The 26,892-nt window shown below is 56.0% G+C and overlaps 11 protein-coding genes across 11 annotated transcripts; 6 read left to right on the forward strand and 5 right to left on the reverse strand.

The window, feature by feature from the left end:
• Positions 1 to 210: 210 nt before the first annotated feature.
• Positions 211 to 1,171, reverse strand: N657DRAFT_654067 (alpha/beta-hydrolase; the record flags this gene model as incomplete). Its single annotated transcript, XM_062794471.1, has 2 exons — positions 211 to 271; positions 351 to 1,171. The coding sequence occupies 2 exons, from the start codon at positions 1,169 to 1,171 to the stop codon at positions 211 to 213; spliced, it is 882 nt and encodes a 293-aa protein (XP_062651766.1).
• A 783-nt stretch (positions 1,172 to 1,954) lies between these two features.
• N657DRAFT_567023 (uncharacterized protein) lies at positions 1,955 to 3,802 on the reverse strand (the record flags this gene model as incomplete). The annotated part of the gene is made up of 1 exon (XM_062788473.1): positions 1,955 to 3,802. The coding sequence occupies one exon, from the start codon at positions 3,800 to 3,802 to the stop codon at positions 1,955 to 1,957; it is 1,848 nt and encodes a 615-aa protein (XP_062651767.1).
• A 705-nt stretch (positions 3,803 to 4,507) lies between these two features.
• On the reverse strand, positions 4,508 to 4,843 carry N657DRAFT_678507 (uncharacterized protein; the record flags this gene model as incomplete). Its single annotated transcript, XM_062796074.1, has 1 exon — positions 4,508 to 4,843. One exon carries the CDS (start codon positions 4,841 to 4,843, stop codon positions 4,508 to 4,510), a length of 336 nt encoding a protein of 111 aa, XP_062651768.1.
• Positions 4,844 to 8,099: 3,256 nt separating this feature from the next.
• N657DRAFT_564589 (uncharacterized protein) lies at positions 8,100 to 9,080 on the forward strand (the record flags this gene model as incomplete). The annotated part of the gene is made up of 1 exon (XM_062788290.1): positions 8,100 to 9,080. One exon carries the CDS (start codon positions 8,100 to 8,102, stop codon positions 9,078 to 9,080), a length of 981 nt encoding a protein of 326 aa, XP_062651769.1.
• A 1,435-nt stretch (positions 9,081 to 10,515) lies between these two features.
• N657DRAFT_654071 (uncharacterized protein) lies at positions 10,516 to 11,060 on the forward strand (the record flags this gene model as incomplete). Its single annotated transcript, XM_062794472.1, has 3 exons — positions 10,516 to 10,670; positions 10,745 to 10,769; positions 10,824 to 11,060. 3 exons carry the CDS (start codon positions 10,516 to 10,518, stop codon positions 11,058 to 11,060), a joined length of 417 nt encoding a protein of 138 aa, XP_062651770.1.
• A 1,696-nt stretch (positions 11,061 to 12,756) lies between these two features.
• N657DRAFT_565656 (ribonuclease Trv) lies at positions 12,757 to 13,817 on the forward strand (the record flags this gene model as incomplete). The annotated part of the gene is made up of 3 exons (XM_062788376.1): positions 12,757 to 13,037; positions 13,148 to 13,282; positions 13,355 to 13,817. The coding sequence occupies 3 exons, from the start codon at positions 12,757 to 12,759 to the stop codon at positions 13,815 to 13,817; spliced, it is 879 nt and encodes a 292-aa protein (XP_062651771.1).
• Positions 13,818 to 18,006: 4,189 nt separating this feature from the next.
• N657DRAFT_678512 (uncharacterized protein) lies at positions 18,007 to 20,213 on the forward strand (the record flags this gene model as incomplete). The annotated part of the gene is made up of 2 exons (XM_062796075.1): positions 18,007 to 18,797; positions 18,857 to 20,213. The coding sequence occupies 2 exons, from the start codon at positions 18,007 to 18,009 to the stop codon at positions 20,211 to 20,213; spliced, it is 2,148 nt and encodes a 715-aa protein (XP_062651772.1).
• A 598-nt stretch (positions 20,214 to 20,811) lies between these two features.
• N657DRAFT_642080 (uncharacterized protein) lies at positions 20,812 to 21,610 on the reverse strand. The gene is made up of 2 exons (XM_062792269.1): positions 21,337 to 21,610; positions 20,812 to 21,161 (listed from the first exon to the last, which is right to left on the reverse strand). The coding sequence occupies exons 1-2, from the start codon at positions 21,434 to 21,436 to the stop codon at positions 20,881 to 20,883; spliced, it is 381 nt and encodes a 126-aa protein (XP_062651773.1). The 5' UTR covers positions 21,437 to 21,610; the 3' UTR covers positions 20,812 to 20,880.
• A 285-nt stretch (positions 21,611 to 21,895) lies between these two features.
• On the forward strand, positions 21,896 to 22,487 carry N657DRAFT_238162 (uncharacterized protein). Its single transcript, XM_062786366.1, has one exon. The coding sequence runs from the start codon at positions 21,986 to 21,988 to the stop codon at positions 22,427 to 22,429; it is 444 nt and encodes a 147-aa protein (XP_062651774.1). The 5' UTR covers positions 21,896 to 21,985; the 3' UTR covers positions 22,430 to 22,487.
• Positions 22,488 to 22,546: 59 nt separating this feature from the next.
• N657DRAFT_565328 (uncharacterized protein) lies at positions 22,547 to 24,907 on the reverse strand (the record flags this gene model as incomplete). Its single annotated transcript, XM_062788350.1, has 2 exons — positions 22,547 to 23,754; positions 23,824 to 24,907. The coding sequence occupies 2 exons, from the start codon at positions 24,905 to 24,907 to the stop codon at positions 22,547 to 22,549; spliced, it is 2,292 nt and encodes a 763-aa protein (XP_062651775.1).
• Positions 24,908 to 25,856: 949 nt separating this feature from the next.
• On the forward strand, positions 25,857 to 26,271 carry N657DRAFT_642083 (uncharacterized protein). The gene has a single exon (XM_062792270.1). It carries the CDS (start codon positions 26,034 to 26,036, stop codon positions 26,247 to 26,249), a length of 216 nt encoding a protein of 71 aa, XP_062651776.1. The 5' UTR covers positions 25,857 to 26,033; the 3' UTR covers positions 26,250 to 26,271.
• Positions 26,272 to 26,892: the final 621 nt, after the last annotated feature.

Here is a 26,892-nt window from a genome sequence, read left to right on the forward strand (position 1 = left end):
AGGGAAGAGGAAGATGATGGCGAAGATAAATAGGAAAAGAAGGAAAGAACATAAGAAGCTCAAAGTGACAGAAGATGAAGTGTAAATACTCAAGGTCCGCGCTAACAAACAAATCAGGGTTGAATTGTACAAGGAAGCCTGTTGTGTCGTCATAGGAGACGGAGACAACACCACAGTGTAGAGCACAATGAACAGATTGCGGCACAAATGTCAATGATGATCGCCAAAGTCGCAGAACCGCTTATCTTCCCCGACGCCTTCTCCAGATGCTCTAGAATCACTCCAAGGAGGATCGCCACATCACATGCTCCGGTGCCAGTTCCTCATGTAACCAACCGCTGCTATCCAACCCCTCGAGCTCGAGACACGCCCTGCTGATGGCCTCGGTTGTGGCGTTCAAGTTGTCCTCGGTGTGGAAGATGTTGAAGTGGTGACCCGGAATATCAATCACCTTAGTGATCAGATCTTGCCTGTAATTGCCCCATCCTAACTGGCGATCCAGGCGGTGAATATCCACCCTCGTCACACCGTCTCCAGTGACCGGAACCTTATACATTGCCCGCAGCAAGATAACAGGTGGCGGCCTCCTAGCGATAGATGCCCGGGACCCCTTCTCTTGCGTCCTCTCCCAGACAGGCAGCGTCCACTCCCCGACCATCCTGACAGCCTCGGCAAAACACCGTGTCACCCGCTCCCTCGTCTCCTGCTTGGTGTGCTCGCTCCACTGCATGACATGCTGCAAGAGCTGCAACCGTGGTGCCCTCAATACCATTGGACACACGGAGTCGATCATGACGATACCCAGGAGATTTAAGCTCGTGTCCCAGTCGTCCGCCATTTGCCGTGCCACCTCCAGTGAGATGAGGCCGCCAAGTGACCACCCGCCGATGATGACGTCGCCGCTCGGCACGGCGGATTTGATGAACTGCAGATACTGGCGCGCCATTTCTGGGATGGTGGAGGGCTCGCCGGATTCGTGTTCGTAGCGGGGATTCGCAATGCCGTAGACGGGGCGGCCCAGGTCGCCGAGGCAGTGGTATGAAAAAATGGTGCCGCCGCCATCGTGGATGAGGACCAATGGGGTGGGTTTCTTGGGCCATGGCGAGGCGACATCATCGTTTTCGGATGGGTCGGGCCCCTCTTGAATGAGGCTCGGGTTCTCGTCGAACATGCTGCCCATTCTTGTGATGAATTTGGGGGTGAGCGGGGAAACGGTTTAGGGAAGCTAGGTTCGGATCGCGCTTGTGCGTTGGTTTACAGAGGGTTGCTGATGGTTGGGTTGGAACGTCGGTCAGGTTGGCGCGATTCGGTAAGCCGAGATCGCGCGTTGTGAAGCCGGCGGTCGGGGTGGTGAGATTGCGAGAATCGCTGAAGCGAAGTGATGTCAAAAAGCGAAATGTGAGATTGAAGATCAAAGCTGCCACCCGATAATGGTAGATATTTTAGTCGGTGGCTGCTGAAAGAATGGATTCATGGTTGACCGACGACGTGTGAATTGGGATTTGTGAGATCGAGGTTCGAATGTTCAAGTATAGATGCGAGTCCTTACGCAGGTGAGACGGGCCGTCCCAAGCCTGCCATCATGTAATGTAACCTCCAAAATGCAACAAACGGTAATTGATCACCAGTAAGCCAGTCTCCCTGTTTCCCGACTCAACCGCCAACTCGATGCGAACTTTGATCATAAGTTTGCTGTTAGGGTTCCTGACTCGGCTCGGGACCTGACGATGGATAGATAGGTATTCTTGGTATATATTAGGAACTACAGTCTGCGAAGAAGAATGATGAGAATGCAAGTGGGAGAGAGCAAGCTGTGGAAGAGAGAAAGCTGAACAGAGAGAAAGCTCTCAGCAAGAGGCGGGGGAAGAGAGGTGTAAGAAAGTCATAGGAATACGCGACAGGGGCCTTTTCCCAGCTTCAACAATCTCGAGCCCAAGAACCAAGCAGCCGCTTGTCAAGACCTTTGAGCAATCAACCGGGACAACTTGGTGACGGCCTTGGTGACCAGGTATGCACAGACCACCGCCCAAACAGCTGGAGAAACAACAAAAGACAAGGGGGAACGAGAGGGAATGACCACAGGGGAAACTAGGTAACCCTCGAGGAACGAAAGCAACTGATCCAGCTTCGCCAGAGGCCCAATGTGCGCCAAATATCCGTCAGGACGGACAAACACATAGCCTGGCTTGGTTCCAAACCCGAACTTGTCATGCAGCGCGCCCTCGGGGTCACTGTACCACTCCTCCGATGGAACAGTCCTGTCACCCCGAGCGATGTAATGCACACTCAACTTGGCCTTGCACACGCTCACCACCCTCTGAGCTGCCGTCGCGGCCTCTTGCTCCCCCAACTCGCCCGCAAACAGCAGCAGATGATGCGGTGTGCCCTTGCAAACCCTCTGCAAACTCGTCTCCTGACCTTGTCGATTGACAATCTTCCCATCCAACAGCCGATCACCACCTCTCACTTTCTTCGCCCGCCAACCAAACCATCCGTCACTCGCCTCGCCGACGATGCGGCTCGTGCCGCGGTAGGTGACGCCAAACTGCGATATGAAATGGAACACCCGCTTCCGCCTCGAGCGACTGCGGTTGGCCCAGGGCATGACACGGCGCAAGAAGAAATTGCGCAAGGGCACGAACCAGGGGGTGGGTGCCGAGAAGAAGGAAAATATGCGGTCTGTGCCTCGCAGCAGGGTGAGTCCGATGGGGCGCCGCTCGAGGTTGTACGTATCGAGGAGGGCGTCGGCCGCGGCCGCGGAGGCTGACACTGAGGCTGATGCGAGGCTTCGAGAATCGTCAGATGCGGAGGGCTTAAGCTGGGATGATTGCAGGGTGAGGGCGTGGGCCAGCTTCCAGCCCAGGTTGATCGCATCCTGGATGCCTGCGTTCATGCCTTGCCCGCCAGCTGGAGAGTGGATGTGGGCTGCGTCGCCGGCCACGAAGAGGCGGTCGTCGCGGTACTGGTTGACGCAACGGTGGTGCAGGCGGAAGCGGGTGAGCCAGACAGGGTCGTGGAGGATGCCGGACCCCGGGGAGGTCATGGAGGTGAAATAGGCCTGCAGTTGGTCGAGGGTGGGCTCGTCATCGTCTTCGGAGCCCACCCAGATGCGGGAGGCAATTACGCGGATGAGATCGTTGCTGAGGGGGAGGGTAGCGAGACTGCCCTTGTCATCGAGATGTAGAGTTAGGCGGTCCAGGGGAATATTCGTGTCGTGCAGGTGAACATCGCAGAGGACAAAATTCTGAGGGTAAGGGCCGCCCGGGAACGTCATCTTTTTGGAGGCGTGGCGGACAACGCTGTGGGCGCCGTCGCAACCGACGACATACTTGGAACGTATCGTCTCGCTCGTCCCGTCGGGTAGTTTGACAATTGTGGTCACGCCGCTGTCATCCTGAGTGATGCTGGTAGCAGTGACGGGGCGTTCAACACTATGGCCGTACTTGGAGAGACACTCGTCCAGGAAGCCTTCGGTCTCAGCCTGTGAGACGTTTAAAGGCAACGGGAACTCGGTGTCAGTGGTGCCGAGGTCATCGAGAGCGAGCTTTGAAGCAAGCTGTTTGTTGATGTACACCTCTCCGCCGCGAAGGATGCGGCCTCGGCTGATGAGTGTGTTTGCGACGCCATGGCGGTTTAAAAGCTCCAATGTGCGCGGTTGGATAATCAGTGCTCTGCTCTTGTTGCTCCGGACCGGCTCCCGGTCAATGATGCGGAACGAGATTCCGTGAAGCGCGAGCTCCAGAGCAAGAGACGTGCCAACAGGGCCCGCACCCACGATCAGAACGTCAGGGTCGTGCGTCATGGTGGCCGGCATGGACTAAACAAGGACCTCCAAGGCCCGGTTGAGTCTTCCAGGTGATGGCGATTTGAGTGATATTGGGTCAGACAGCCTCGACGAGAATTTGACTTGATAATCCCAAGACGGTCGAGAGAAGGTTGAGTGCATGCATTGTCCTGCTGATAGGAATGTTGAACATGATCAGCGTACCTTTGGTTCATGTCAGAGGGACCTTCATATACTTCACGTCCAACGTCATCGGTTCCTTCCGTTTGAAGGGCAGGCTCGTGGTAATGGGAGAGGCATCAGCCAAGCCGCGCCAAATCGGGCGTCAACAGGCCGTTGTGCGGCGAAAATCGACAGTTCGAGCGGCAGTCGGAAACGCGAGGCGCCGACTTTGCCGGAGTCCGACGTCGTGTGATGGGCACTACTTGACGAGTGCTAGAGGTAGTACTTGTACATATCTTAGCGCTGGAGAGCACTGCCCTAGGGTAGTCACAGAACAACAGTATGTCCACCAGGTGGTTTTAGTGGCTGATTCAGCCACTTACCGCCACCATGCACCGCATTTAGGACCGTGCGGTCAGCGGCTGGGGAGATGTCACCCCTCTCCACCACTTACATTATATCGACAGTTACCACGAAATTTGAGCGAAATTTAAAGCCAACGTTATTCAGTATGGGGAATACTGTTGCATTACTACTAGTACACAATACGATGCTCCTGCACTACGCTTGCACCGTTGCACGGCCGGCTGGCCGGCCGCGCGGCTGTCCGGCCTCGCCTTCCTTCCTGTTCGCCCGTAGACGCTTGCAAAACTGGTCAAGGGAGCAGCCCGTCCGCTGCTGTTGCATGTTGACGATATACATCGCCGCCTGCTCGCCGATCCGCTGCGCTTGTGCGACGCGCTGGATCTCCTTGATGACCTCCAGCCGCAGAGAGTACCACTGCAGCTCGCTCCGCCGCCCTGCACGCCACCGGCTTCCCCATTTCCTGTCGAGGGCCGCTATGGCCGGCATTCCCCGAAGGCCGACGGTCCATTCGTGCCAAAGGCCCTCTACCATCTTGACGGCCCTGCACATGCGGTATTGTGGCGGCTGTGGCTCCGGCGCGTCGTCCGTTCTCGCCGGGCCGAGGCTCGTTGCGCGACTGCTTTCGCTACTTGACTGGGCAGCCGTATACCGGCTCTCCCCCCTTTCTTTTCCTTCCGGTCGCGGCGGTAAGACTGCGGCCGCCACCGCCGCGACCACCTGCGAACCGGCTGCTTTGACTTCGAAGGTAAGTCCCGTGGTGAGAAGTGTCTGGAGCCGCGCCGACTGGGCCGTAAGTATCTGGAGCTCGGCCTATAGCTCGGCCTTTAGTTCGGCCGCCCTGGCCTCGCTGCGCGCGTCCATAGTCTTCAGATAGTCGGTCAAAACCGGCATCGCCTGGGCTATCATGGCCAGCTGGCTCGGCCGCTCTTCCCCCCGTGCAAAGGCCAAGACCTGTTGTGCGTATGGCCGGTACGCCTCGTGCTGAAAAACCGGGTGGTTCCACACCGGGTTGTCGGGGAACTGCGGCATGAGGAGCGCCGAGTCTTGCAAGATCACTTCGCGCAAGTAGAACAGCAGGTTTGTCAGGCCCATCGCCGCGAGGTCGTTTATCTGATGGGCGCCGGGGCCGAACCGGCCTTTCCAGCGCTCTAGCCCGGGCCAGATCATCGCAAGGAGGGCCTCCGGCGGCGCGATCGCGGCGCGGCGGATTTCGAAACAGCCCATGTGTGGAGGATGGCCGGCCATCATACGCGTAAACTTCCGCGGCAGCGCGTTAAGGTAGCAGCCAACCATCTGCTCCTGATTCCAACGCCCGGCGCGCCGGATCTGGGCCTCGCTCATCCCTTTGAGCTCGGCCGTCTCTGCCCCCGAGCTGCGGCCTATATGTGTCTTCTTCTGCGAAGAAACGCCGGCGTAACCAAAAGCCTTGACGACCCAGTTACGTTGCGAGTTGTAAGCGAGAGGCGCCGTTCGATTGGCGTTGCTACTTTTCAGCAGCCGGATATCGTACCATGCGCCGCGTCGGCTGAAGTCCGGGAATGGCTCGTCACCCAGGTCCCAACGGCATAGAAGATAAAACGCAAGGCCGCTTAGCATGCAGATAAGCGGTCGTTTGTTCCGCAGAGCGCCGGCGGTCTCGAGGCGGCCGTGCTGATTCGTCTTCCCAGCGCGGGTGGTAAGGACCAGCGGCATACAACGAGTCGGGCCTTCACCAGTGAACTCGAACGTAAACAAGTTGGAAAGCTCGGCGGCGCAGCGGTCGCCGCTGCGCGCAAGCATATAATGGCCGAGAAGCAGGTCCACGAGGGTCCGAAAGTGGTGCTCCGGCGACGCCGAGGCACCACCGCGCGCCCAGAGCTCGCGGCATATGCGCTCGAATTCCTCCTCGGAATAACCGTCCAGGAGGGTGTCGCGGCCCTTGTCGGCGTAATTATCTCTGTCCCGCTGAGCGTCGCGTCGCTGTAGGGCCTTGAGGTACTCTCGGACGCTGTCCTCGCGCGGCGACGGGTGGGTGTTCATACCGAGCGCCTTTTGCGTGCGGTAGAGGTCCGTAATTGCGGTGGTATACCCGCGAACAGAGCGCCAAGCGAGCCGGGTCTTCTCCTGCGGCACACCGCCGTCGACCTTTGGGCTCTTTGCTTTGAGCGGCCGGTTGGCAACCTCCTCCACCAGAAAAGGAGGAGCTTGCCCTGCGTCACGGTGTCGCCGTCGTGATACTGCTTGCGCCGGCAAAACGCCTGAAACTCTTTTTGCTTCGGCCCGTACGTCGAGGACGTCTTATTCAACCTGCAGCCGTGGATCATCGTGAGGATATTCTGCGCGTTGGCGCGGCGCTCCGCGCTGTTGACCGCGTTCCTTTCGGCGTGTTGTAGCGGCACCCCCTGCTGCTGCATGCGCTGTCCGCGTTGTCGCGACACATCGGCCGGACTAACGACCGTAATAACGTCTTCTACGGGCGGCTGCGGCACCGCCGTTGTCGCGGCCGCGGCCCTCCTTTGTTTGGCTTTCGAAACCATGGCTGTGGATGCTCGGCGATGTGAAGGAGGAGCGAGGAGGAGAGGCGTTGCGTGACGGAAGAGCTGGGACTGGGGGCCTATAGCTGCTGTAGTGTAGGGTTCCCAGTCAGCGAGACTAGCGCCTCTGGCAGTGGCTACCCTGCTGGAAGGCGCTGTAGCCCGCCGCTAGGCCCGGGCGAGGTCAGCGACGAGGTCAGCCGGTGTGGTGCAGATACGTCAATTCTCACCAGCCTAGCCACTGCGGCCTGGTGGAGATCTGCGCATCGCATGTCGGGCTGGTCCGTGCGCGCCGATGGTCAGCAGGTCAGCGACCGTGCAGCGGATTGGTGAATACCACGCGATCCCGTATCATCCAGCCTGCGCAAGATCCCATTGCCACACTGCGTTGGACGGTTCATGAGACCCTGCCTCATGTACCGACAGAATGCGGCCTGGACCGGCGACACAAGCAGGTTGGACGGGAGGGGTGGGGCCGAGAAGAGTTTCCCATGGTGCCCATTTCTATTCACGGCGCACAGACAATCGTAGTGGGGCCGGGATATTGTGGTGTGCACAGACCACCAACTGCGGGCTATATAACCTTCGCTCGCCTTTCCAAATTTAGTTCGTTTTTCTTTTCTTTTTCAGCTCTCTTTGCCTTTTGGCTTAGATCAAGTGTAGTATCTGTTCTTTTCAGTTTAATCTCTGAAACTTGTCTACGGACAAGAATCTTGATTAAATCAATTTTTGTCCCTCGGCTTTGATTCCTCTGCACTTGTGCATGAACCGAGCCACCGTGTCCCTAGTCCTGCACTGCCTCTAGGTGACGCAAGTCTCTTTTTCATTGCATTCTCGGGCTCTGCTCGGGTTGTGAGGAAGAAGAATTTAATGCTTGAGTGGGCCAACAGGCAGAATGACTTGTGCTTATGCGGTATTCGGCAAAAGATACGGACGTAGTCACTGTTTCATAACAAGGTTGGAGATAAAGACACAATGACCCCAACCCCACAACGGGACTCTGACCGCAATAGAACATGCACGAATACGGATACTCGCAAAAGACAAAATAATATCGCCAGACAATCGCCCGAAACATGCGCCTCTGGCCCGATGCGAACTCGATGATGGGTAATCGAGGGACCGAGCTGTTCTCGGGTTGTGATGCTGGAGAAGTCATGAAGACCGTCAGTTATCCAACATCCACAATCACTCGCGGCCAACACGACTTGCCACGCGCGTTTCCGCGATCACCGACCTTACAGTTTATTTCTATCTTTACTTGACACCCCATGATGGCCGGCTTGGCCAACTCGCGACACGCGCCGTCATGGCATCGCCCAACAAGGAACAGCACCCCGTCCCTCCTGTCACCGAATTTGACGGTGCCCCCGGCCCCGGTCGGCCATGTCGACAACGGACACATCCCCCATCCGCCCTACGCAGACGACACCCCGCAACGACCTCCCGCCTCGGCCCCGCACGAACTCGCCCGCTACAAAAAGATCATCCGCCGCCTGCAGTGGAAGCTACCTTTTCTCGCCCAGGGCTACCGCCTTGCCGTCGACCGCGTGGGCGCCGACCTGGCCGTCGTCTACGAGGCAGAGCTGATGTTTAAGCTCGACTTCTTCGAGTACTACATGCTGATCGAGCGGGCACTGGTGCACTTGCTGGGCGTATTCGGCGTCGAAATACCGCGGGGCTATACCACTACAACGACGACACGCCCGCATGCTGACACGCACGTGAAGAACAAGAATGCTAAGGGCTTGGCGGGGAGTGTGTGGGCGGACGGGAATGGGCAGAGGACGCACCGGTATCATGCCAATGTACTGGCAGCACTGGATCAGGAGGAGAACCCGCTGCATGGGGTGCTGGGCACCGGTGAGGTGAGGGTGCAGTTGGGGAGGGCCAAAGATCTGAGGAACCGTTGGAAGACGGCCGGGGACGAGCATGATCACCACCACAACCATCATCATCATGCTCGGGAAGGAAGTCCGACAAAACGACACGAGGGAGCCATGCCTGAGAGGGAGTGGCGCACTAGGAAGGTTGCTGCGCCGCTGGACTCGTACAGACTGGAGCACATGCTTGAGGTCATTTTTCGAGGGTTTGACGAGGCGTTAAGCATCGCCGAGGCGTACGTGAAGGTCGGGCCGCTGGAGTGGGGAGCCGAGCCCGATGCGGATATGCTTGAGGTGGACTGGGCGGCTGCTGAGGATGACGAGGACCAGTGGGACTTCATGGTTGAGGCCATGGACTGGGAGGCCGTATAGTAGCGGGGTCTCTCCATTACTCATACGGCCGTCGCTCCTGTGTGTAAAATTGGGAGCGTCATTTGGGGAAATCAGGGCTCCTGCTCCGACAGGCATTCGCATTTATCATAAAATAGGCCTGGCAGGACACTTCTGTAGATGCGGCTAATATCTGAGCCGACACCATTTGCTGTTCGTTGAACGCCTTCGGTTACTGTTCTCTGCGATGCTCTGCCATGCCGCAATGAGGACGCGCTGCCTAGCAACCAGACCCGATGCTCACGATTCGAGTTCGTTAACCAAAGAAGCCAAGTCCTCGAAGAAGTAGTTCTGGTTTCGAGAACTTGATCCGAGGCTGGCAACCATGGATTATCCCCAGCATCTCAGAATCATAGTCAAGTCAGCTCGTGTTTGCGCTCCTCCAAAACCAATGGCCCGATTATACCTGTGATACTGCGGCTCAACATCAGCCACTTCCTCCGCTGTTACGCAGGGCCAGCAAGGGTCTTGGTGGCATGATTGAACTAGCCTCTTCGGATTGAACGGCGTAGAATTATGCTGTGCATCTCCGTGATGTCGCTGTCCTACGAGGGGAACCGGTATTTTGGTTCGGCCGCGCTGTCCCTCGTGTTATCGAAGACTCCAAGATGGACAGCCGGTGACTGATGGCCAGGTGTGAAGCGATGGCCTCCAAGTGTGGACACGGATAGCAGCAGGCGTGTTGACCGGTCGACGTCAGTCTCGCTTCCTTCCAGAATGCCGGGCCCGAGTTAGCCGGGACAAAAGGGAAGGTGCTCTGATACCAGATCCAGGTCCGGGCGGCAGTGCCGGACCCGTTTCCGGCTTTTACCTAGGCAATGCTGCCTTGTTTCAGTGATGCCAGCCTTCCAGATCAATGTGCTCCATTGAGGGCGACACAATGGGCGATTTAGCCGTTGAAATACGAGGTCGGCAGTCGGCATCTGCCGATCACCTGCCGTGCTGATCCCGTCCGCCCTACCCTGTGCTTGCCCCGACCGCTACATATTATCGATCTGGAATACGAACATGGCAGGCATAGTCACGTCGTGGAACGGGCAGCTGGATTGGATCCTCGCTGCATGCGCGTTGGCGAGGAAGTCACGGTGGCTCTGCAAACAGGATAAGCAAGCAGCGAATACCACAGAAAGAAAGCACAGCCGCTAGCTCTGACGGCGGGAACCGAACATGGAGCCTGAGCATTGGCAATGGCATGAAAGAGAAAGAAGAAGGAAGGAGACAGAATGGTTGTGCGCTGTCTATAAGAGCTTGGAATCTCAACTCCTCTAGCTCTCCTCTCTCTTCTTCCTCAACCATCACTTCGCGTTTTGGCTCCGTCATCACCAGCAGACTCGGCTAGCACACATATCCATTCACCAGCCATCTTCATACGCTTGCTCCAGGCATCTTTCTATTCACACCGGATCCAAACATCAACATGCAGCTCTCCAAGATCCTCGGCATCTCGTCTCTCCTCGCGGCCGCCTCAGCAACGACAGTCAGCTACGACGTTGGCTACGACGACTCTGCACGGTCCCTGTCTGTTGTTGCATGCAGCGATGGCACCAACGGCCTCATCTGGAAGTACGGCTGGTATGTGACCCAGGCCGTTTGCTCCTCCCAGTTGCGAGCGTCACGCGGACGGTATGGCTGACATGACGGCACAGGCAAGTTCAAGGCGACATCACAAGGGTGAGTTTGTTAGCTAACCAAGAATGTCAACACGAAGGACTGACAGGCGACTAGTTTCCCTACATAGGTGGTGCGGAGGCCGTTGGCGGCTGGAACTCGCCCAACTGCGGCACGTGCTGGTCCGCGACATACAACGGCAAGACAATCTACATTCTGGCCATCGACCGGTCCGCACATGGTCTCAACATTGGTCTCAATGCGATGAACGATTTGACAGACGGCCACGCCGTTCAGCTGGGCCGTGTCGAGGCCAGTGTACAACAAGTCCCCCTCAGCAACTGCGGGCTCTGAACGGAGATGTCGGGATTCAGGTGATGGGGGCTTTGCATCAGTGGTTTGGGTTAGGCGCATGGCATGGTTATGATGGACGCATAGTGAGGGAGCATGGGACAGGAACTTAGGTTTTGTAATGCGGTAATGACATCATGAAGGTTTCTCGCCTCGTTCCCAACTGGTCCTGTGTGTCAAGAATGTTGCCATGTCTGCGAGCATGGTCGGTAAGTACCAGTGGCCGAGGCCCTGGTACAATCTCCATTCAGCGTCAAGTCCAGCAGCTCTTGAGCACTCGGCCACCCGTTCCCACGAGCAACAGGCACTGTATCATGCTCGGTCCCGTGCCTCAGAAAGACGGGAGTATGAATGGTTTTGGGCGGGAGGTTGCCTGGCTGCTGTCCTCCAACTCTAACTTCTCCCTCAACACTCTCACCATTCGAGCCTCGACATCCACCACCTGCTCACCTTCCCAATCCCCGTCCTCCCTCTCAAATAGATCAAACTCGTCCCGTCCACCCGCCAAAACCTCCTCAACATCCCTCTCAAATACCAACCACCCGCATATCCCCAAAACCCGGCCCAACGGCTCCCTTTTCCAAAGCAACACCGCCATCAAACTCGCCGCACAGCCCTGACTCAGCCCACCGAGAACCATATTCTTCATGCCGTCAACCGATTCGGCTTCTTCGCGGGTCAGCCGGTGCAGATCGGCCACCGTATCCCGCAGGCCGTCGACGCAGCGCCATTCCCCGGCGTCAATGGGCGTGTCGGCGTCGTCGAGGTGCTAGCTGTCGAACCATGGGTGGATGATGCTGCGGGCATAGATGGTTGCACGGTGGCGCGGGGCGACGGGGAAGACGAATCTGGTGTGGGGAAAGAGCGTGCGAAGGGTGCATGAAGGAATCTGAGACTGGGACTCTGGGGATGGGGTTGGCGTTGGGTTGAGGGGTTGGATAGAGGAAGCGGAAGATGATGATGATTGGGAGGGGAAGGGAAAGGAGTAGAGATGAGGTCTGGGCCAGAGCTGTGCGCGCTGAGATCGCGGCCGTGGAGGAGGATTGCGGTGGCTTTGTGCGGAGGGGAGAGAGGTGGGATGGAGCGTGGCGGGGGAAAGAAACCTGGCGGATCGGGACGCATTCTAAAATGCCTGTGATATATCGGCGGGTTGTTGGTAGCAAAGGGGTGGGTTGTGATAGTTCCGGTGAGTTTGTTGAGATCGTTTGTGGAAGTTGATGATAGGGACAAGGTTGTAAACAGGAACGGGTGGTGGTGTTCTGGTCGGTTGAAAGGACCGCAAGCCAGGTGGTAAGCTATGAATCGAAGAGGATTATGCTGCCTACAAGAAGAAGAAAGCAAAACGAAAAGGATTTTCCCAGCTCTTAGTAGAAAGGGATGGATATGAAACAACTTCGTTTTAAGGTCTTCTCGTTGCCTTGGTGCACTGCATCCATTTGAGGACGAAGTCCATCTCGTGTCTTGGTCCCCTAAAGCGGGGCGCCAAGCATGCGAGAACCAGTCAATACCCATCAGCTTCAGCCTTACCGTAACGGACATCAAGGTTCCCATTCTTGACTCCACCCATTCAGTCTCCTGGGAACGCACGATCAACATCTCGCACTGTCCACCACGCCCCGAAATGTTCTTGATTGAGCTTCAAGCAGCTTGAGTGCCGACTAGGGAAAACCGTACTCAGAAGAAAGCTTTGTCACCAGCGATGGCGACTTCGCTGCGCGCTCTTCTGTCGTACGCCAGCGACTTCGTCTCGCATATCCCCTTCCTCAACACCAAGCTGCAGAATGTCTTGCCTTACGAGCCGCTCAGCGCAGCGCCCTTTTGTCCTCTCGATGGGCCGATGAGCTGCCATAACAACACGCCGGTAGCCGGTGACTCGTGCTGCTTTGTGCAACCAGGCGGCCGGATGGTGCTGGCACAGTTCTGGGACTGGGAAGTCTATGCCGCGGGCGCTGAAGAGGACTGGACGCTGCGCGGGTTATGGTAAGGCATTATCTGCGTCTGCCGCTAGCGGTATGCTCAGGCTCAACAGACGGCCCATGTTGAGGTCATATGCAGGAACAACATCCGCTGACCACGCCTGCAACAAATAGGCCCGCCCTCTGCGACGGCACCCCAAACGAATACTGCCAGATGATACCGCACTACACCAACATCAGTTCCATCCTCCGCTACTACGGCCAAGATGAATTGTTTGGGTTCATGGACCGGTACTGGCTAGCCGCATCGTCAGTTCTGCCCTCTTCTCCCTTACCACACACCCACCGGCCACCTCGGGTCAAACTAACTCCGAATATCAGTGGGCCCAACAATCATTTCTGGCAACAAGCATACACCAAACACGCCACCTGCATCAACACCCTCTCGCCAGCCTGTTACGGCGCCTTCCACAGCATTGGGCTGGAAGTTGTCGACTACTTCACGCGCGCGGCAGCGCTCTTTCGCACGCTGGACACCTACCGCGCGCTCCAAAGAGCCAAGATCTTGCCGGACCCGCGGCGGCGCTACCCGCGCGAGGACGTGCAGAGAGCTCTCGAGATATTCAGCGGCGGGAGGGTCGTGCTACGATGTACAGGGTCTGATGATATGGCGGGTACAAGGCGCGAAGATGTGTTGCATGAGGTGTGGTATGTTTACTTTGTGCGGGGCAGCTTGCAGACGGGCCAGTTTGTGCCGGCGCAAGAGCTGGGGGAGAAGGGGGATGTGGGGAATTGCGCGAGCGAGGTGACGTATTTGCCCAAGACAGGGAAGGGGGAGTTGTGAAAGGTGGCGCGGTATGGGATGAGTTCGGCGTTCATGGTGTGCCCTTTGGCTTTGTATGGGTTGGGTTTCTACGCGCGTTGGCATTTTATACCATGGCTGGCGGTAAATTGCCTCATCGCGGGTTGACTGTTTGAGTCAGGCTTGGGGTAGCTGGATATGGGACAGCGATGGGGTTCTGAAGCAGGCACTCAACAGCAGGCCATGCCATCCCGGGCCGACTGCAACATCATTCCTCCGTGATAAACAGAGAGCCTCTGCGACGAGACCACCTCTCTGTCCACACGTGGAGGTAATTTCTTGTCAGATCTATCGGCTGGTCATTCCTGGCCAATGAGTATGTCTGAGATCCGCGGAGAGTATGATTCGGCCAAGGGATCTTGAACAGCATCGGTTAGCGACGCGTTCCTGACCAACAGCAAAGGACCGACTGTTCATAAACGTCGACCGGGTACCGTGATTGTCTCCGTAAAAAAGCTATGTATGAATAGGCAACGGCGTAGTGCCCAAATCGTCGCTTCTCCAAGAGAGCTGTAAGCGAGGGTACATCTTGGAGCGCCCCGCTCCCCGTGCAGATGCTGTGGTCAACAACACCACTTTGAGGCGGCCGTCGCAGGTTTCTAGGGGGCCTACATGAGCACTGCGGAGAAGCGCGCAGGAAGAGGAGCTCGGCACCAATATCGGTCCGAACCCCAGGTTAGCACCAGCACACTACCCCGGATACAGAGTATAGGGTAGCGTACGCTGCAAGAGTAGAGGATATCTCCCCTCAAACAAGCCTGTACGTGTAATTATTCCGCCATCGACCTCGGCCCTACTACGAAGGCTCGCTTGTTGATATGGGGTAGATGGTTGTTTGCATCGTGGGAAATGGCACCATGGCAACCTTCGATGGTGGTCCACCCCACAATCCGGCCGAAACCGAACTCCGGGGAAGAGTCGGCCAAACTGTTATCGAACTTGTCGCAACGGTGTGGCTAACGCCAGTTATTCGGAAGCAACGGAACAAATCGTTGGAACGGGCGTGGTGTTGACAAATATAGCCGTCCAATGGTTTTGCGTCCTTCTCCCTTGTTACCCTTATCACGGAAGAGGAAGGCCACAGGCTGGTATATTTCTGCAAGGCTGAGAGGTCGTGAATCCCAAAGCGCAATGATATAAAGCTGAACTGCTGCCCCGCATGCTCGATTGTCTTACTGTGACGAATCTCGAAGCCCCAACTTCTGAAAGGGACTCCTGAAGGTTATAATTTGTCAACGGGGCGAGGTTCGGTGAAGCCAAAAGGTTCACAACAAGTGCACAAGCAAATGTCTCGACAGTAGGTGAAGCTAACTGCTTGTATTGCTTACTGAGGAAGCTACAATGATGCCCGTAGGCCTAAAGGTCCTAGACTATATACACCTCCTTCTCCCATTGTCTTTGGGGAGCGAAGACAGGTGTTGGAAGTGAAGGCACTTGAAACTCGGAAACTGGGTTGCCGGTATCGTACCCTGGTCAGGGGTAATACACAGCTGTTACATAAGGTCTAGGAGGCACCCAGGCAATTTGGAGAAGGAGGAGGACAGAACACTCAATTGACAGATTCTGGGCTGGTCCCGGGCACTCGAAAAGTTCACTGTCTCAAGGGCTCCCATAAAGCGTAACACCGTGGAATCGTGGCTGTTGGCTTTCCAACAGAACCTGTTGGAAAGCCAACAGCCACGAATGTGCCGCACCGTAGTAATTGGGTACCAAAAAGATGGGCAACCACTCAATTGATGATCGTTCCTGTCTCCGTTCTTCCAGAAGTTCCCTGCCTGTTCCTGATCCTGAGAATCCTGGTGCCAAGCCATTAGTCACCCCTGAACTGCCCTCTCTGACCACCTGCCAAATCCAACAGAGCCAGAACTCTGTGGGCTGTGCGCAGCCGTGGGAAAATTCGCACGGCAAGGTGGGGCTGCGCACTGACCAAGAGGGTGGCAACGCAAGACCTACTCCAGTGAGCTTGCCTTATCTAATCTACATGGGATGCAGCCCTAACCCTGGCACGGGCGTTGCCCGTGACAATAGTTATTAGTTAAATATGGTATTTAGCAATTCATCTAGAGAAGAGCTGCTACTATTAGTAGAAATTGAGTTTAGTATACCTAGATAAGCATAGTTATAAAATAGTTTTATAGTTAATTTCCAAACTCGCCTACCAGCTTCCGCACCAGGCCGCCAGTCGATGCATTCCTGGCACAGGCAAGTCGTGAATGTTGAATATCGCAGCTCAGCTGACAACGTTTGGAGGACGCGAGCGAATGAACGAGGCTGCGTTGCACATGCGGGAGTGGACCACGCCTGAAAGTGTAAGCCTCTTCGGTCCGATTGTGGAGACCGAGGAGTCGCCCTTCGATTCTCCGCAATCCCAAGACTCAGCACCGCGGCCCCAGCTTTCCCGCTCTCAATGCGACCCTCTTCCCGTTTCCTGCAACAGCTCAATCTCTTCGAAACGGTGGCATTGTCACTTTTTGGTGTGTGCTTTCTTTGTTCGTCGGAACTGCACAGAGCTGAAGTCCTGGTTCGGGAATGTCTCACAAGGTTACCGAAGGGCTGGATGTCGCTGTGGGACCTGCCCTGACCCACCGTCTTGGACCCTTTAATGATTGCCAAAAGATTTAACTTAATTAGCACTGAAGTTGGCATCAGATGAGAAAATGGAGCCCCGGAGATGCCGTTGCATCAGCGACGGAGGAAATACATACAGTGCAAGAGAGCAAGCCTCGGCAGATGGGGAGTGGATAGGCACAACGGTTGAGTCGGCAGCTAATGCGGGCCGAGTCTTGGACCCAGGAACAGACAAGAATGTCAACGGAAGCCCTCCCACAAGTCTGGAGTTGACGTCCGCGAAGCGATCTTGGAGGTATCTAAACGCTCAGGGCGGTCGAGCATGAGCCACCTCAAGTTAGATGGAAATAAATTGGGGAACGAAGTCTCGAGTCAGGTTTGATGCTTGTTTGACACGAACCATTGCTAGAACAAACAGTCAGCTCCCTGGCGCTCAACTGCGGAGACTATCCCGCCCACTTCTGAGCCCACACAGCTCACAAAGGTTTCATTTGCTCTTTCAGGTCGCCAGGAATACAGTGAGGCCCGTTTCATCACCTTTCCGTTTTCAAGCGGAATGCTGGTCAGGCGGCGTAATGACATATTGTCACTCCCCGTAGGCAGCACTGTAAGTTCGCGATGCGGGATCTTTGCGCACCCAGCGAGATGCAGTTTCAGACATGGGCGGTATTACTGCGAATTTGATTGACAACGGGTTCCTGGGTTGCTCGTTTCACTTGCGTTCCTATCCAACTATTTGGCTCCCGAGAGACAAATGCGTTTGTGAGACAAATGCGGTTGTACAACTGCGCTTATAGCATTCTCCCTGTGAGACAGGTTTAGATCTTAGCTGGAGCGTTCAGCATCTCTACACTTCTGACACCCTCGACCACAAGTTTCAATGCGCAGTGAGAGGGCATGAAAGCCAAAGCCCCATCTATCAACTTTGGCTTGCGTTTCAAAACAACAAGAGCCATATCGGCTAGGACAAAACTGGAGCATTCGGGAACTCGAGCTCCGTTTTATATGAACCGGAGCGCGATTATTGGCGGCGCATAAACGCACTGGCCAAGCGAAAGAAAACCAGCTTGCTCCACTTAGCGAGCTGCAGATGCACCTTGGCTAACCCCTTGCGGTTTTCGCCCAAACCAAGCCCGCTCTGGTCCTTCATTTCCGTCCCTTCCTCCCCTTCTCTTGCCTCTGTCGCCCTCACCATCCCCTGCTGACCTGTTTTTTCACCCTGGGACAAAAAGCACACCACGGCCGCAACCCATTCCATCTCACCACGAGCCCAAAACTGCGACATTTCAACACAGCGTATGGGATTCAGGTTCTGGATGCGCCGTGGGATCGCTGTTTCCACCAGTAAAGATCCAGCACACGGTCCCTGGCAGCTTAACGTTAGCGACCCAGGCCACCGGGCCGATTCAACCCCAGATCACGAGCCATTGATCTGGAGTCCCCACGGCTGCGCGCCGTCACCCCAGATCGCCTGCTCCCAACGCTCTGGATTTCGTCCGAGTACGGCTGTGGATGCCCGCACGGTGGCACGCGCTTCCCGCTGTCGCGTTGAGCAACTCTTTTAGGGACACAAGGGGTAACAGGACGCAGTCGGTCCCTCACCATGACGACGACGGCAGTGAAGCGGGCCTGTGACGCCTGCCATCGTCGCAAGGTCAAATGCGACGGGATAACGCCATGTCGCAATTGTTCGGCCTCGCAGCTTGCCTGCACCTACAATGCAGTCCCGCAGAAGAAGGGTCCCAAGGGTTCCAGGGCCAAGGTAATTAATGAGCTCAAGGAGACACAGCGCCAAACAAGCCTTTCGGCCAAGTTGCAGGGCGGCATCAACGGCGCATCGAACGCTGCGCTCGCTCCGACCCCGAGACTTCTGACCAAGGAGACACTCAACGCGTGCACCGACTTTTTCTTCGCCCACATGTACCCGACCATGCCCATCCTCGAACGCCTTCGCCTCGAGCAGGACGCCATGTACATGGATCGAAACATCGATACCTACTGCCTGCTGACGTCGCTCTGCGCTTTTGTCTGTCTTCAGCCGGGCATGGTGATGCCAGGCGCCGGAATGAACGATCCGTTCAACCCCGATATGATGTTTGGCGGTAACATCGTCACCAGCACACTGTTGATGGAGGAGACAATCCGGGTTCGCAAGGGCATCGACTATGTCGCCAACCCGACGGTTAATACCATCTGTACGAGCTACTTTCTGTTTGCGGTACACCACGGCTTGGAGATGCATGACAAGGCATGGTTCCATCTGCGCGAGGCCGCAACCTTGGCGCACATGGTCAGGATGGACGAGGAACAGGCGTATCTGCAGTACGACAGCAACGACAACGTAGATCCGTTACGGCGGAGACGTTTGTACTGGCTCCTGTTCGTAACCGAACGGTTCGTGACGGACAAGGTCCCCCATGTCCTTGGTAGAAAAGAGGCTGACCCCATGACAGTGCGTATGCGTTGCAGCACCGTCGCCCATTGTCTCTGTCGGCCAGTATCAATCTACCACCACCCCAAGAGCACCCGGCCGACCCTTTCCTGCACCATGGCACCGGCTTCCTGCGAATGATCAGTCTCTTCCGTGGTTTCGATGAAATCCATGTCCCGCTGTGGACCAAGACGAGGGGCGAATGTGCCGAGTCCTACCTCGCCACTCTCGACAAGCAGCTCCAGGAAGTTCTGCCTCCCTATCTTAACGACACCCAGGCTCAACTGTCCGAAATACCATTGAATCAGCAGTGGCTCAAGCACAAGGCCTGGGGTCTGGGCGTGGCAAACGGCAACGGGAACAACGCCGATGCTGCGTACGTGGATTCCATCCATGAGCTACTCCCCATGGTGTCGCAGTTCCCTGGCAACCTGGGCCTGCATCGTCTTAGCCTCTGTGAACATTTGTTCACCGTCACATGTGCCTTGACCGAAGTTCTCGCTATGCTGCCTGCCCCTCGGACGCCATTCACGCCTGGACCCCAGGATCAGCTCCGGAAGATCCTGAATATCGTGACAGTTATCCGCAACGGTGACCACCGATTCCTCCCGCTGCTCCTAAGCAAGGTCGCCTTGGCTCTTCCGAAGCTCGTCAGTCCGATGTTGCAGAACGCTCCCGAGACTGCCGCCTGCAACATCGATATTTTTGACGGATTCGGGAACGCGGGTGTGTGCCAGCCATCGGTTTACTCTTCAAGCGACTATGACAACAAATTCGCTGTCCCTCATTTTGATGACATGAGCTCGGATTCAAACAGTCCTAACGGGGCCCCTACGAGCAACAACGACATGAACTCTCCGTTTGCCAGCTCCCCAGGCATCGTGTCCCCGGGGATGGAGTTGCCGCATCGCTTGCAGACCGACTTTACCTCGATGCCCGAAATGGTCATGAGCCCGATAAGCCATGCGCCGCCGCCTTCATCCCTTGGCACCCCAGGGGGTTTGAATGCTCAACAGCCCCAACACTCACAACACACACCATTGTCGCCATACGCGAATTCTCCCCCTCAGATGCAGGGTTTGAACGGCAACAACATGAATCCGCCGTCCAGCATAAGCCTGTCATCCCAGATACACCTCAACCAGGGCATAGGCAATGGGATGAACACGAGTCTGGCCCAGACAGTTGGCAGCAATACCATGATGGCCAGAGGGCATCCACCACAACGCTCCAACAGTTTTGCCATGGGCTTGCCACAAGTTCGAACGGTCGGCGACTTTCAAGCCTTGCAACGAGCCAACACGGATCTCAACACGATGGGCTCGCTGGGCATGAGTCCGTTAGGCCCAGACCTGGACTTCAACAACCTACCGAGGTAGTGGTACCGGATCGGGGGCGATATCGTCCCGGGAACTGAGGGGCAAGTTTTGAGCGAGTCGGACACCTGCACCGTCCTGATTCTTGACGGGCTACTGCCCCGGTCATGCGCTGACTCTATGTTCGCTTTCATTTGTCGGCTACAAGAGGTCTATCATCGAATCTTCAGCATATAATCCCGGAGTACAATTGGCTTTTGTTTAGGATATTTTTCCCCTTTCCTGTTAATTTGCCTCGCTCGGGGATGTTGGATTCGGGGTATGAGCGACGAATTTCTCAGGGAGTGGAAACAGCACCAGATTGGGCATAAATACAGCACAACATCACTTTTCCTTTGTCTATGGCAGCCGGTGTGCACCTTCTTGATCTATTCAGGGGATAATCTTGGGAGGGTCAATTTTGGTGTACGGGAGCGAGGCAGGTGTTTGGGAGATTACATGGTGGCTGTCTTGGAGGATGTGTCGCAGGTTGTTATGGGGTGGTTGTCGGATGATCCCTGTGAAGGATGCTGTCAAGCATGACGGAGCGACCAGCGAGCGAGTTATGGCTGTGCCCAAGATACCTTAGCTTATATTGCGGCCAGGGCTGGTTAAGTACAGCCTCGATCCATGTAACAATAGACTCTGTTGGCTTTTTTCCTCCGTCCTTATCCCTAGTGAAAACGCATTACTAGGCAGCAGTGGCAGCCGCCATCTTCTTGCGGAAGACCTTCGCGATAGCATTCGGGTTTGGGCCGAACGAGCCCGCAGCGAGCACATCGAACTTCTGACACTTTATGAACTTTGGGACGTTCTCGCCACACGTCTTCATTACGGCCTTGACGATGGCCTGGTATTCGGCGTCGGAAAAGTTACCCCCGAAAAAGACGGCCTCTGGGACTCTGGACTTGCCCCTAAACAGAGGCGGGAATTCTGAGACGGCGCTCCCAACATCGTTGCAGATATGCACGACTAGTTGTGCCCATGTGTTAGTCTTCATTCAGTTTAGTTAGTGAGTAGGGATGTGGAGGAGGATTTAGGTTGGGTAGTACAACAGGAGCGAGGAAGGCTCAACGGTGGAGGACATAACATAGTAGGGCTTCTGGTTGGTTTCTGAGCTCAGGGGGAAGAAGACGGGTATACTTGCCTTCGAAGTCCGGGAGTAGTTTCTCTTTGACTGCCTCCGAAACCCTTTCGTCCTTCCCAAATAGAGCAACAGGAACGCTTGTCTTTTTTGAAGCGGCCATAGTAGTTTAAAAGAGTAACTGAAATATCAAGCTCGAGGCCGACGACCCAAAAAGCATAAATGGGAAGACTTGGTACCAAGCAGATTATTGGATGTATGGATGTATGGATGTTGGTAAGCCGGATGGTAAGAGAGAAAGTGATTCTCATTTGGCTGCAATGCCCCTTATATAGACCGATGGGGAGCAAGTGCCCTCTCCCGTTCTGCTTCCTGGACTGAGCCGTGCAGAGTCTCTCATCGAACCGCATTGACGTCGTACTGGACGACACTGAGCACAGGCGTTTACACACGGACATACTGACAACCTCCCGCGTCTGGTTATAAAGCACGGCCGACACCCGACGTGCGCCCACAGCGGGCGGAGCGGGAAGCGTTCCAGAGAACTGGTAAGCGCAGGATGAAGTACACGGATATACGGGCCTCCTCCATACCCGAAGTCCATTCATCATGAATAGGACTCCGTAGACTAGCTGAGACCCATCTTGAGGCCCTGGCCGACGAACCTCTGCATTCCTCTCGCATCAAGGAGCAGCTGAATCGGAGATATATCATGTATAGGTTGCACTTGGATCATCGTGACGCGGCCTCCACCACATACACATCCACCTTCAACCCAAGAACCTCCGACTTTGAGAAGATTGAACAGCGACGGATCTCCATGATTTCTACCTTGCCATCTACCATATGCAACACCCCCTTTCTCCAATCCATGAACCAGAAGGAAGGGATGACAACGCCGACCACCAACCACACGCAATCCAGCAGCAGCAAAACACAACATGCAAGAACGACAAAGACAACGGCAATATATTCCTACATGACCCCTCAAAGCCCCACGTCCACATTGCACCTTTCCCTTTCCCCTCCAACGGCCGTGTTGCCAAGCCTAGACACAAGCCTGCCCACCAAGCCAGATCAGCCCAGCCTGCCTTCTTCCCCTTTACCCAGCCAAGTTGCCCGGCCAACCCAAGCGGAACCGACTGGCGTGCTATAGAAGCGCTACCTCATGCCCGCCTGCAGATCCCCAACCCCGTCCAGCCAACCAAACACTCGAACCCAGCCGACTCAACAGACTCAGAAGCAACGAAGGGACAAGGCGGAAGGACGACAATCAGCCCCTGCGATCACCGCTCACCGAGCCAAAATCGGGTTCTTGCACCATCTTCTTGTCCTTCCTCGCCTTAATGACCAGCTCGGCCATGATCTGGATATGATCGGCCGGGAAATGGTAGTTGGGGAAGCCTGGCACACGCTTCAGATGGTCACGGTCGGGCGGCCCCAGCAAGCTGACCACCTCGAGCGTGTTGGTCGAGTACCAGATGTAGTCAATGACCTCGGCGAAGCCGGGGACATAGTTGGTGAAGGTCAGCTCGTCGGGGGTGCCGTTGAGGTGGACGTAGGCCGAGCGCATGCTGAAGGGGTGCTCGACGCCGTCGCGTGTGAAGCTGCCATACTGGTGGTCGCCAAAGTCGTTATGGTTAGGGGCGACCCGGCCCATGGACAGCAGCTCGTACACGCTGCTGTCGTAGGTCGAGTTGTAGTCGCCGCACACGAGCAGCGGAATGTCGGTGTTGTTGCGGTACTCCTGCGACGGCGCCGGCTCCGGCAATTCGACGCGCTGCTCCCCTTCTTCCAGCGGCAGCTGGATCATCTTCTTGTCCTTGAGCGGCGGCCACCGGGCATACTTCTCGGCTAGCCTGGTGATGTTTTCCATCATGATGGCCGTCTGCACGAGCTTGACGTCGGCTAGAGTCGGTTCCCAAGCCAAGTGCGTGTTGGCCACGATCATGCGTGCTCCCGTCTGCCTGCTCTCGAAGAAGCAAATGATGCCAATGTTGTCCTTGGGCATTACGCGATTGAAGATGTCGTGCTGATTCTTCATGTCCGGGCGATTGATGGCGATATTGGCGTAGTCGAGGAGTTGCTTGTCCAGCAGGATCCACTTGCTTGCCTTGTAGAAGACGGCACAACCGTCGACCGATTGGGCGTCCTTCTCCGACATGGTCTTTGCCTTGGGCCTTGGCCAGTGCACACCCTTGTAGCCGTCCTGGGCGAGTTCGGGGCTGAAGAAATCACGGAACACGTCGGTTGCGATTTCTTGAAGACACAGGATGTCGGCATCCCTCTCGTGAAGCTCTTGCATGATCCTCTGCTTCCGGTAATCCCATGACAGCGCCGTGGGCGGGGTGTAGCCATAGAGGGTCGTTGTCGCAAATTTGTCGCAGAGGATATTCCATGTGAGGATCTTGACCCGTTCAAGATTCGGAGACACGTCTTCTTGCACAATGATGGGCTTCCTTTCTGCCGGAGGGATAGGTACTGTGGAGGGCACGCGTCAGCAAACCACGGCATTTTCCTGGGTCATCTTCTCAAAAGAGGCGTGCTAACCTGGGGCTTTCAGAAGAAGCCGGTTGACCAAGCTCTTTGTGTCGCCTCCCATGATCTCCTGCTTGAGGGACGGGTCAAGCGGATTCCCCTCGATGCCTAGCATATCCAAGAGGTACAGCGATCCCAGCTCGGTGGGCAGATCGCGGATCTGGTTGTTGAAAAGGTAGAGTGATTTAAGATTGGTGCACATGCCGATCTCAGGTGGCAGCTCCGAGATGAGGTTGTTAGAGACATCCATATGCCGAAGATGACGCAGCCTGCCAATCTCAGCAGGGAGAAACGTCAGCCGGTTGGACGCGATGTAGAGCTCCTGCAGAAACTCGTAGGCAAAGAGCGGCGCCGCCAGAACTCGCAGTCCCTGACCGCTCATGTCGAGATTGTACCAATCCTGCCGCTTGTTTGTCTTTTCCAGGCTCCACGGTCGTCTCCTATCGTCCTCGCCGTCGACCGAGGGCCCGGTCTCGCCACCGGTAAGAGCGGCACCTCCAATACCCCTGTTTTCGGCAGCCTTGAGCCTTGCGTAAAAGTGCGGTTGGTGCTGCTCAGTCATAGTGGCATGCGCTCGCTCGGCTTCTTTGTGTAGCCGCAGCTGCTCTGCCCAGTGTTCGGTGATTTGTTGTGTCTGACCAGCCCTGGGGGTTGAGGCATGGCCGTTTTGCAGATTGTTCGAAGAGAAGGGACTTGCGTTCGGCAAAACACCGCTGGAGAAGGCCGAGTGGCCCAAGATGCCTGCGCCGCTATGGTCCTGCTGGATATTCTGGTGGTGCTGCGCATGGGCCTGGTGTGGGTGGGCCGACTGCTGGAAGTTATACAGCATGGGCATGGCCTGCTGGCGACCGGGCGCACCATTGATGCGGGTGTTGTGCCCCTGCTGGTGGTTCTGGCCGTACATGCCGCGTGTGTTGTTGTGGCTTGCAGAGCCGGGAGTGGTGCTGGTCTCGGGCACGGACGACGGCTGGGAAGCGACGAAGTGGGTGAGGAGAGAATTCAGAAAGAGCCCCTTGGCAATTTGGTCGCTAGAGAAGCCGTTTGGGGACAGCGGGTTCGAGAAGGCAGGCAACAGATGGCGCTGACCATCTGCCATCTATCGAGGAACGCTGTGGCGGGTCAACGGTGGGAAGGTCGGAAGATGAGCTCGAAGAACGTCGCGGGTCCGGAGGCGCAGAGCAGTCAGAGTTTGGAACAGCAAGGTTCGCATGGGGCACAGCAAGATGTTCGGCTGGCATGGATGCAGTGTGCTGGTCGTCTTGCCGCAGCCGGGTGACGGTTGTGAAGGTGGCACGCTCAGGAGAGAGCCATTCACAGCACGTCGAAAAGCGTGGATAGCAAAGTGAAATGCCGTTCGGCTCCCGTCGGGGATCGAGCGCTTGTTTCCAGCGACTTCTGCGAGGCGCGTGCTGACTTGGTATTGTGGGAGAAAGGATGCTCGCTGGTGACGTGGATTTTTCCTTCTTCCCGTGTTTTCTTTGTCTCTGGCGGTTTGGGCTACAAGTCTGAAAGCTGGAACGAATGCTGAGTCAGCGATAGACTGTAAACATATGGAGTGCCAGCAGTGATCTGGCGGAATTGAAAGTGGTGACAGTGGAAGAGAAGGGACAGGATAGTGTGTGCCATCAGGCGGGCCCTGGCTGCAGCAACTTGCAACATCGGGAGCGCCGAGACATGCCCTCTGTCCAAAGTCTGCACTGCCGGGTCTCACGTACGGAGGGGACAAAAAGCTAGGGATGGGTAACAACCTTTGATGGCGAATGATTGGGGGCCTTGCCAATGGATACTGTAAAGAAAGGATATGGTCTTGCGATGTGTGGTCCGCGCCGTGGCTGGTGTCGAGTGGATAGTGTCGGTACGGAGGAGTGTCAATGCGTCGCCTCCTGTTGCGGCCCGCTTTCGATGGAGTTGCGAAGAACGGCGTCCCATTGGGCAACCTGACGCCAGGCTCAGCCTGTCACGTGACACGTCTCAGCCTTGCAGCTTGGCATCATAAGTGCAGATGTCTCAGTGCCTGGGCTTAAACTTCTGACATCCACACCTGCGATCCGTGCACTCACCCGTGCTGATCTCTTACATCGAGAATCACCGCTATTCTCGACCCACAGACTAAAATAGGGGCAGCAGCCCGGGCATCTGCCCACAAAGCTTGCGGACACACTGGGCAGATCATGAAAGTATGATCGAAATTCGGAGAGGAATTAATGTAAACAAAAGGGCAGATGAAATTGAAGCATTACCTCACCTTTCTGCACTGTCTGTATATTGTACTTGTACACGCTTCCTGTATTCTCGCAAAGTTTGCTGGGTGTTCTTACATCAAATTCGCCCACTCCATTCTGCAGACAGCTGAAGAGGAAGTCAGTCCGGAATTCGGACCCGTGTATGATATAAACGCCTTAACATTCTTGCACCTCACAAGACGGGCACACGCTTAATATGAGACCAGATTACTCGGCAGGATTCCTCGGTAGAACCGTCTCAGGACCAGTCGCTGCAATGCATGGAGCCGCATAGTGCCAGCCGACAACTTTCATAACACCCAACAGCGACTTCGAGTCATCCCTCAATCATCTTCAGCATCCCATCGCAGGCAGGGCCGGCTCGCCAAAGATATGAGGCAGGACTCCCGAGTTGGCTCCAGACTTGGAAATAGCGGTCGGCAGACTCGTTACGCACGTAAGAAACGTTACGGGTATTCCGTAGCTAGTGGTTCTAGTGGTTCCAGATACGAGAGTTGGTTATGGATTTCCACGGAAGGATTGTCAACAACAGCAGAATCACCATCGACTAGGCTCGAAAATAGCATGGTTCGTAGCTCGGTCGGCATGAAGCTACGGATACCACAAGAAGACCGACCGGTCATGGCGCCAGGCGTGCCAACAACCCAGCAGCATCCATGATGTCCGCGAGAGCCTTGACCTTGCCCCTCATCAGCGGCATGTGCAAAGGCCGATGAGGCCAATAAGGATCGCAGATGGCGTCCCCCCCAGCGCCTGATGCCAGCTTCGAGCAAGGGAGGGACCGAGCATGGTCCCCCCAACAGCCAATCCATGGAAGCAATGGAAGTGCGGGGAAGGC

Source organism: Parathielavia appendiculata, assembly GCF_033297405.1.
Source record: "Parathielavia appendiculata strain CBS 731.68 unplaced genomic scaffold N657scaffold_2, whole genome shotgun sequence".
NCBI lineage: Eukaryota > Fungi > Ascomycota > Sordariomycetes > Sordariales > Chaetomiaceae > Parathielavia > Parathielavia appendiculata.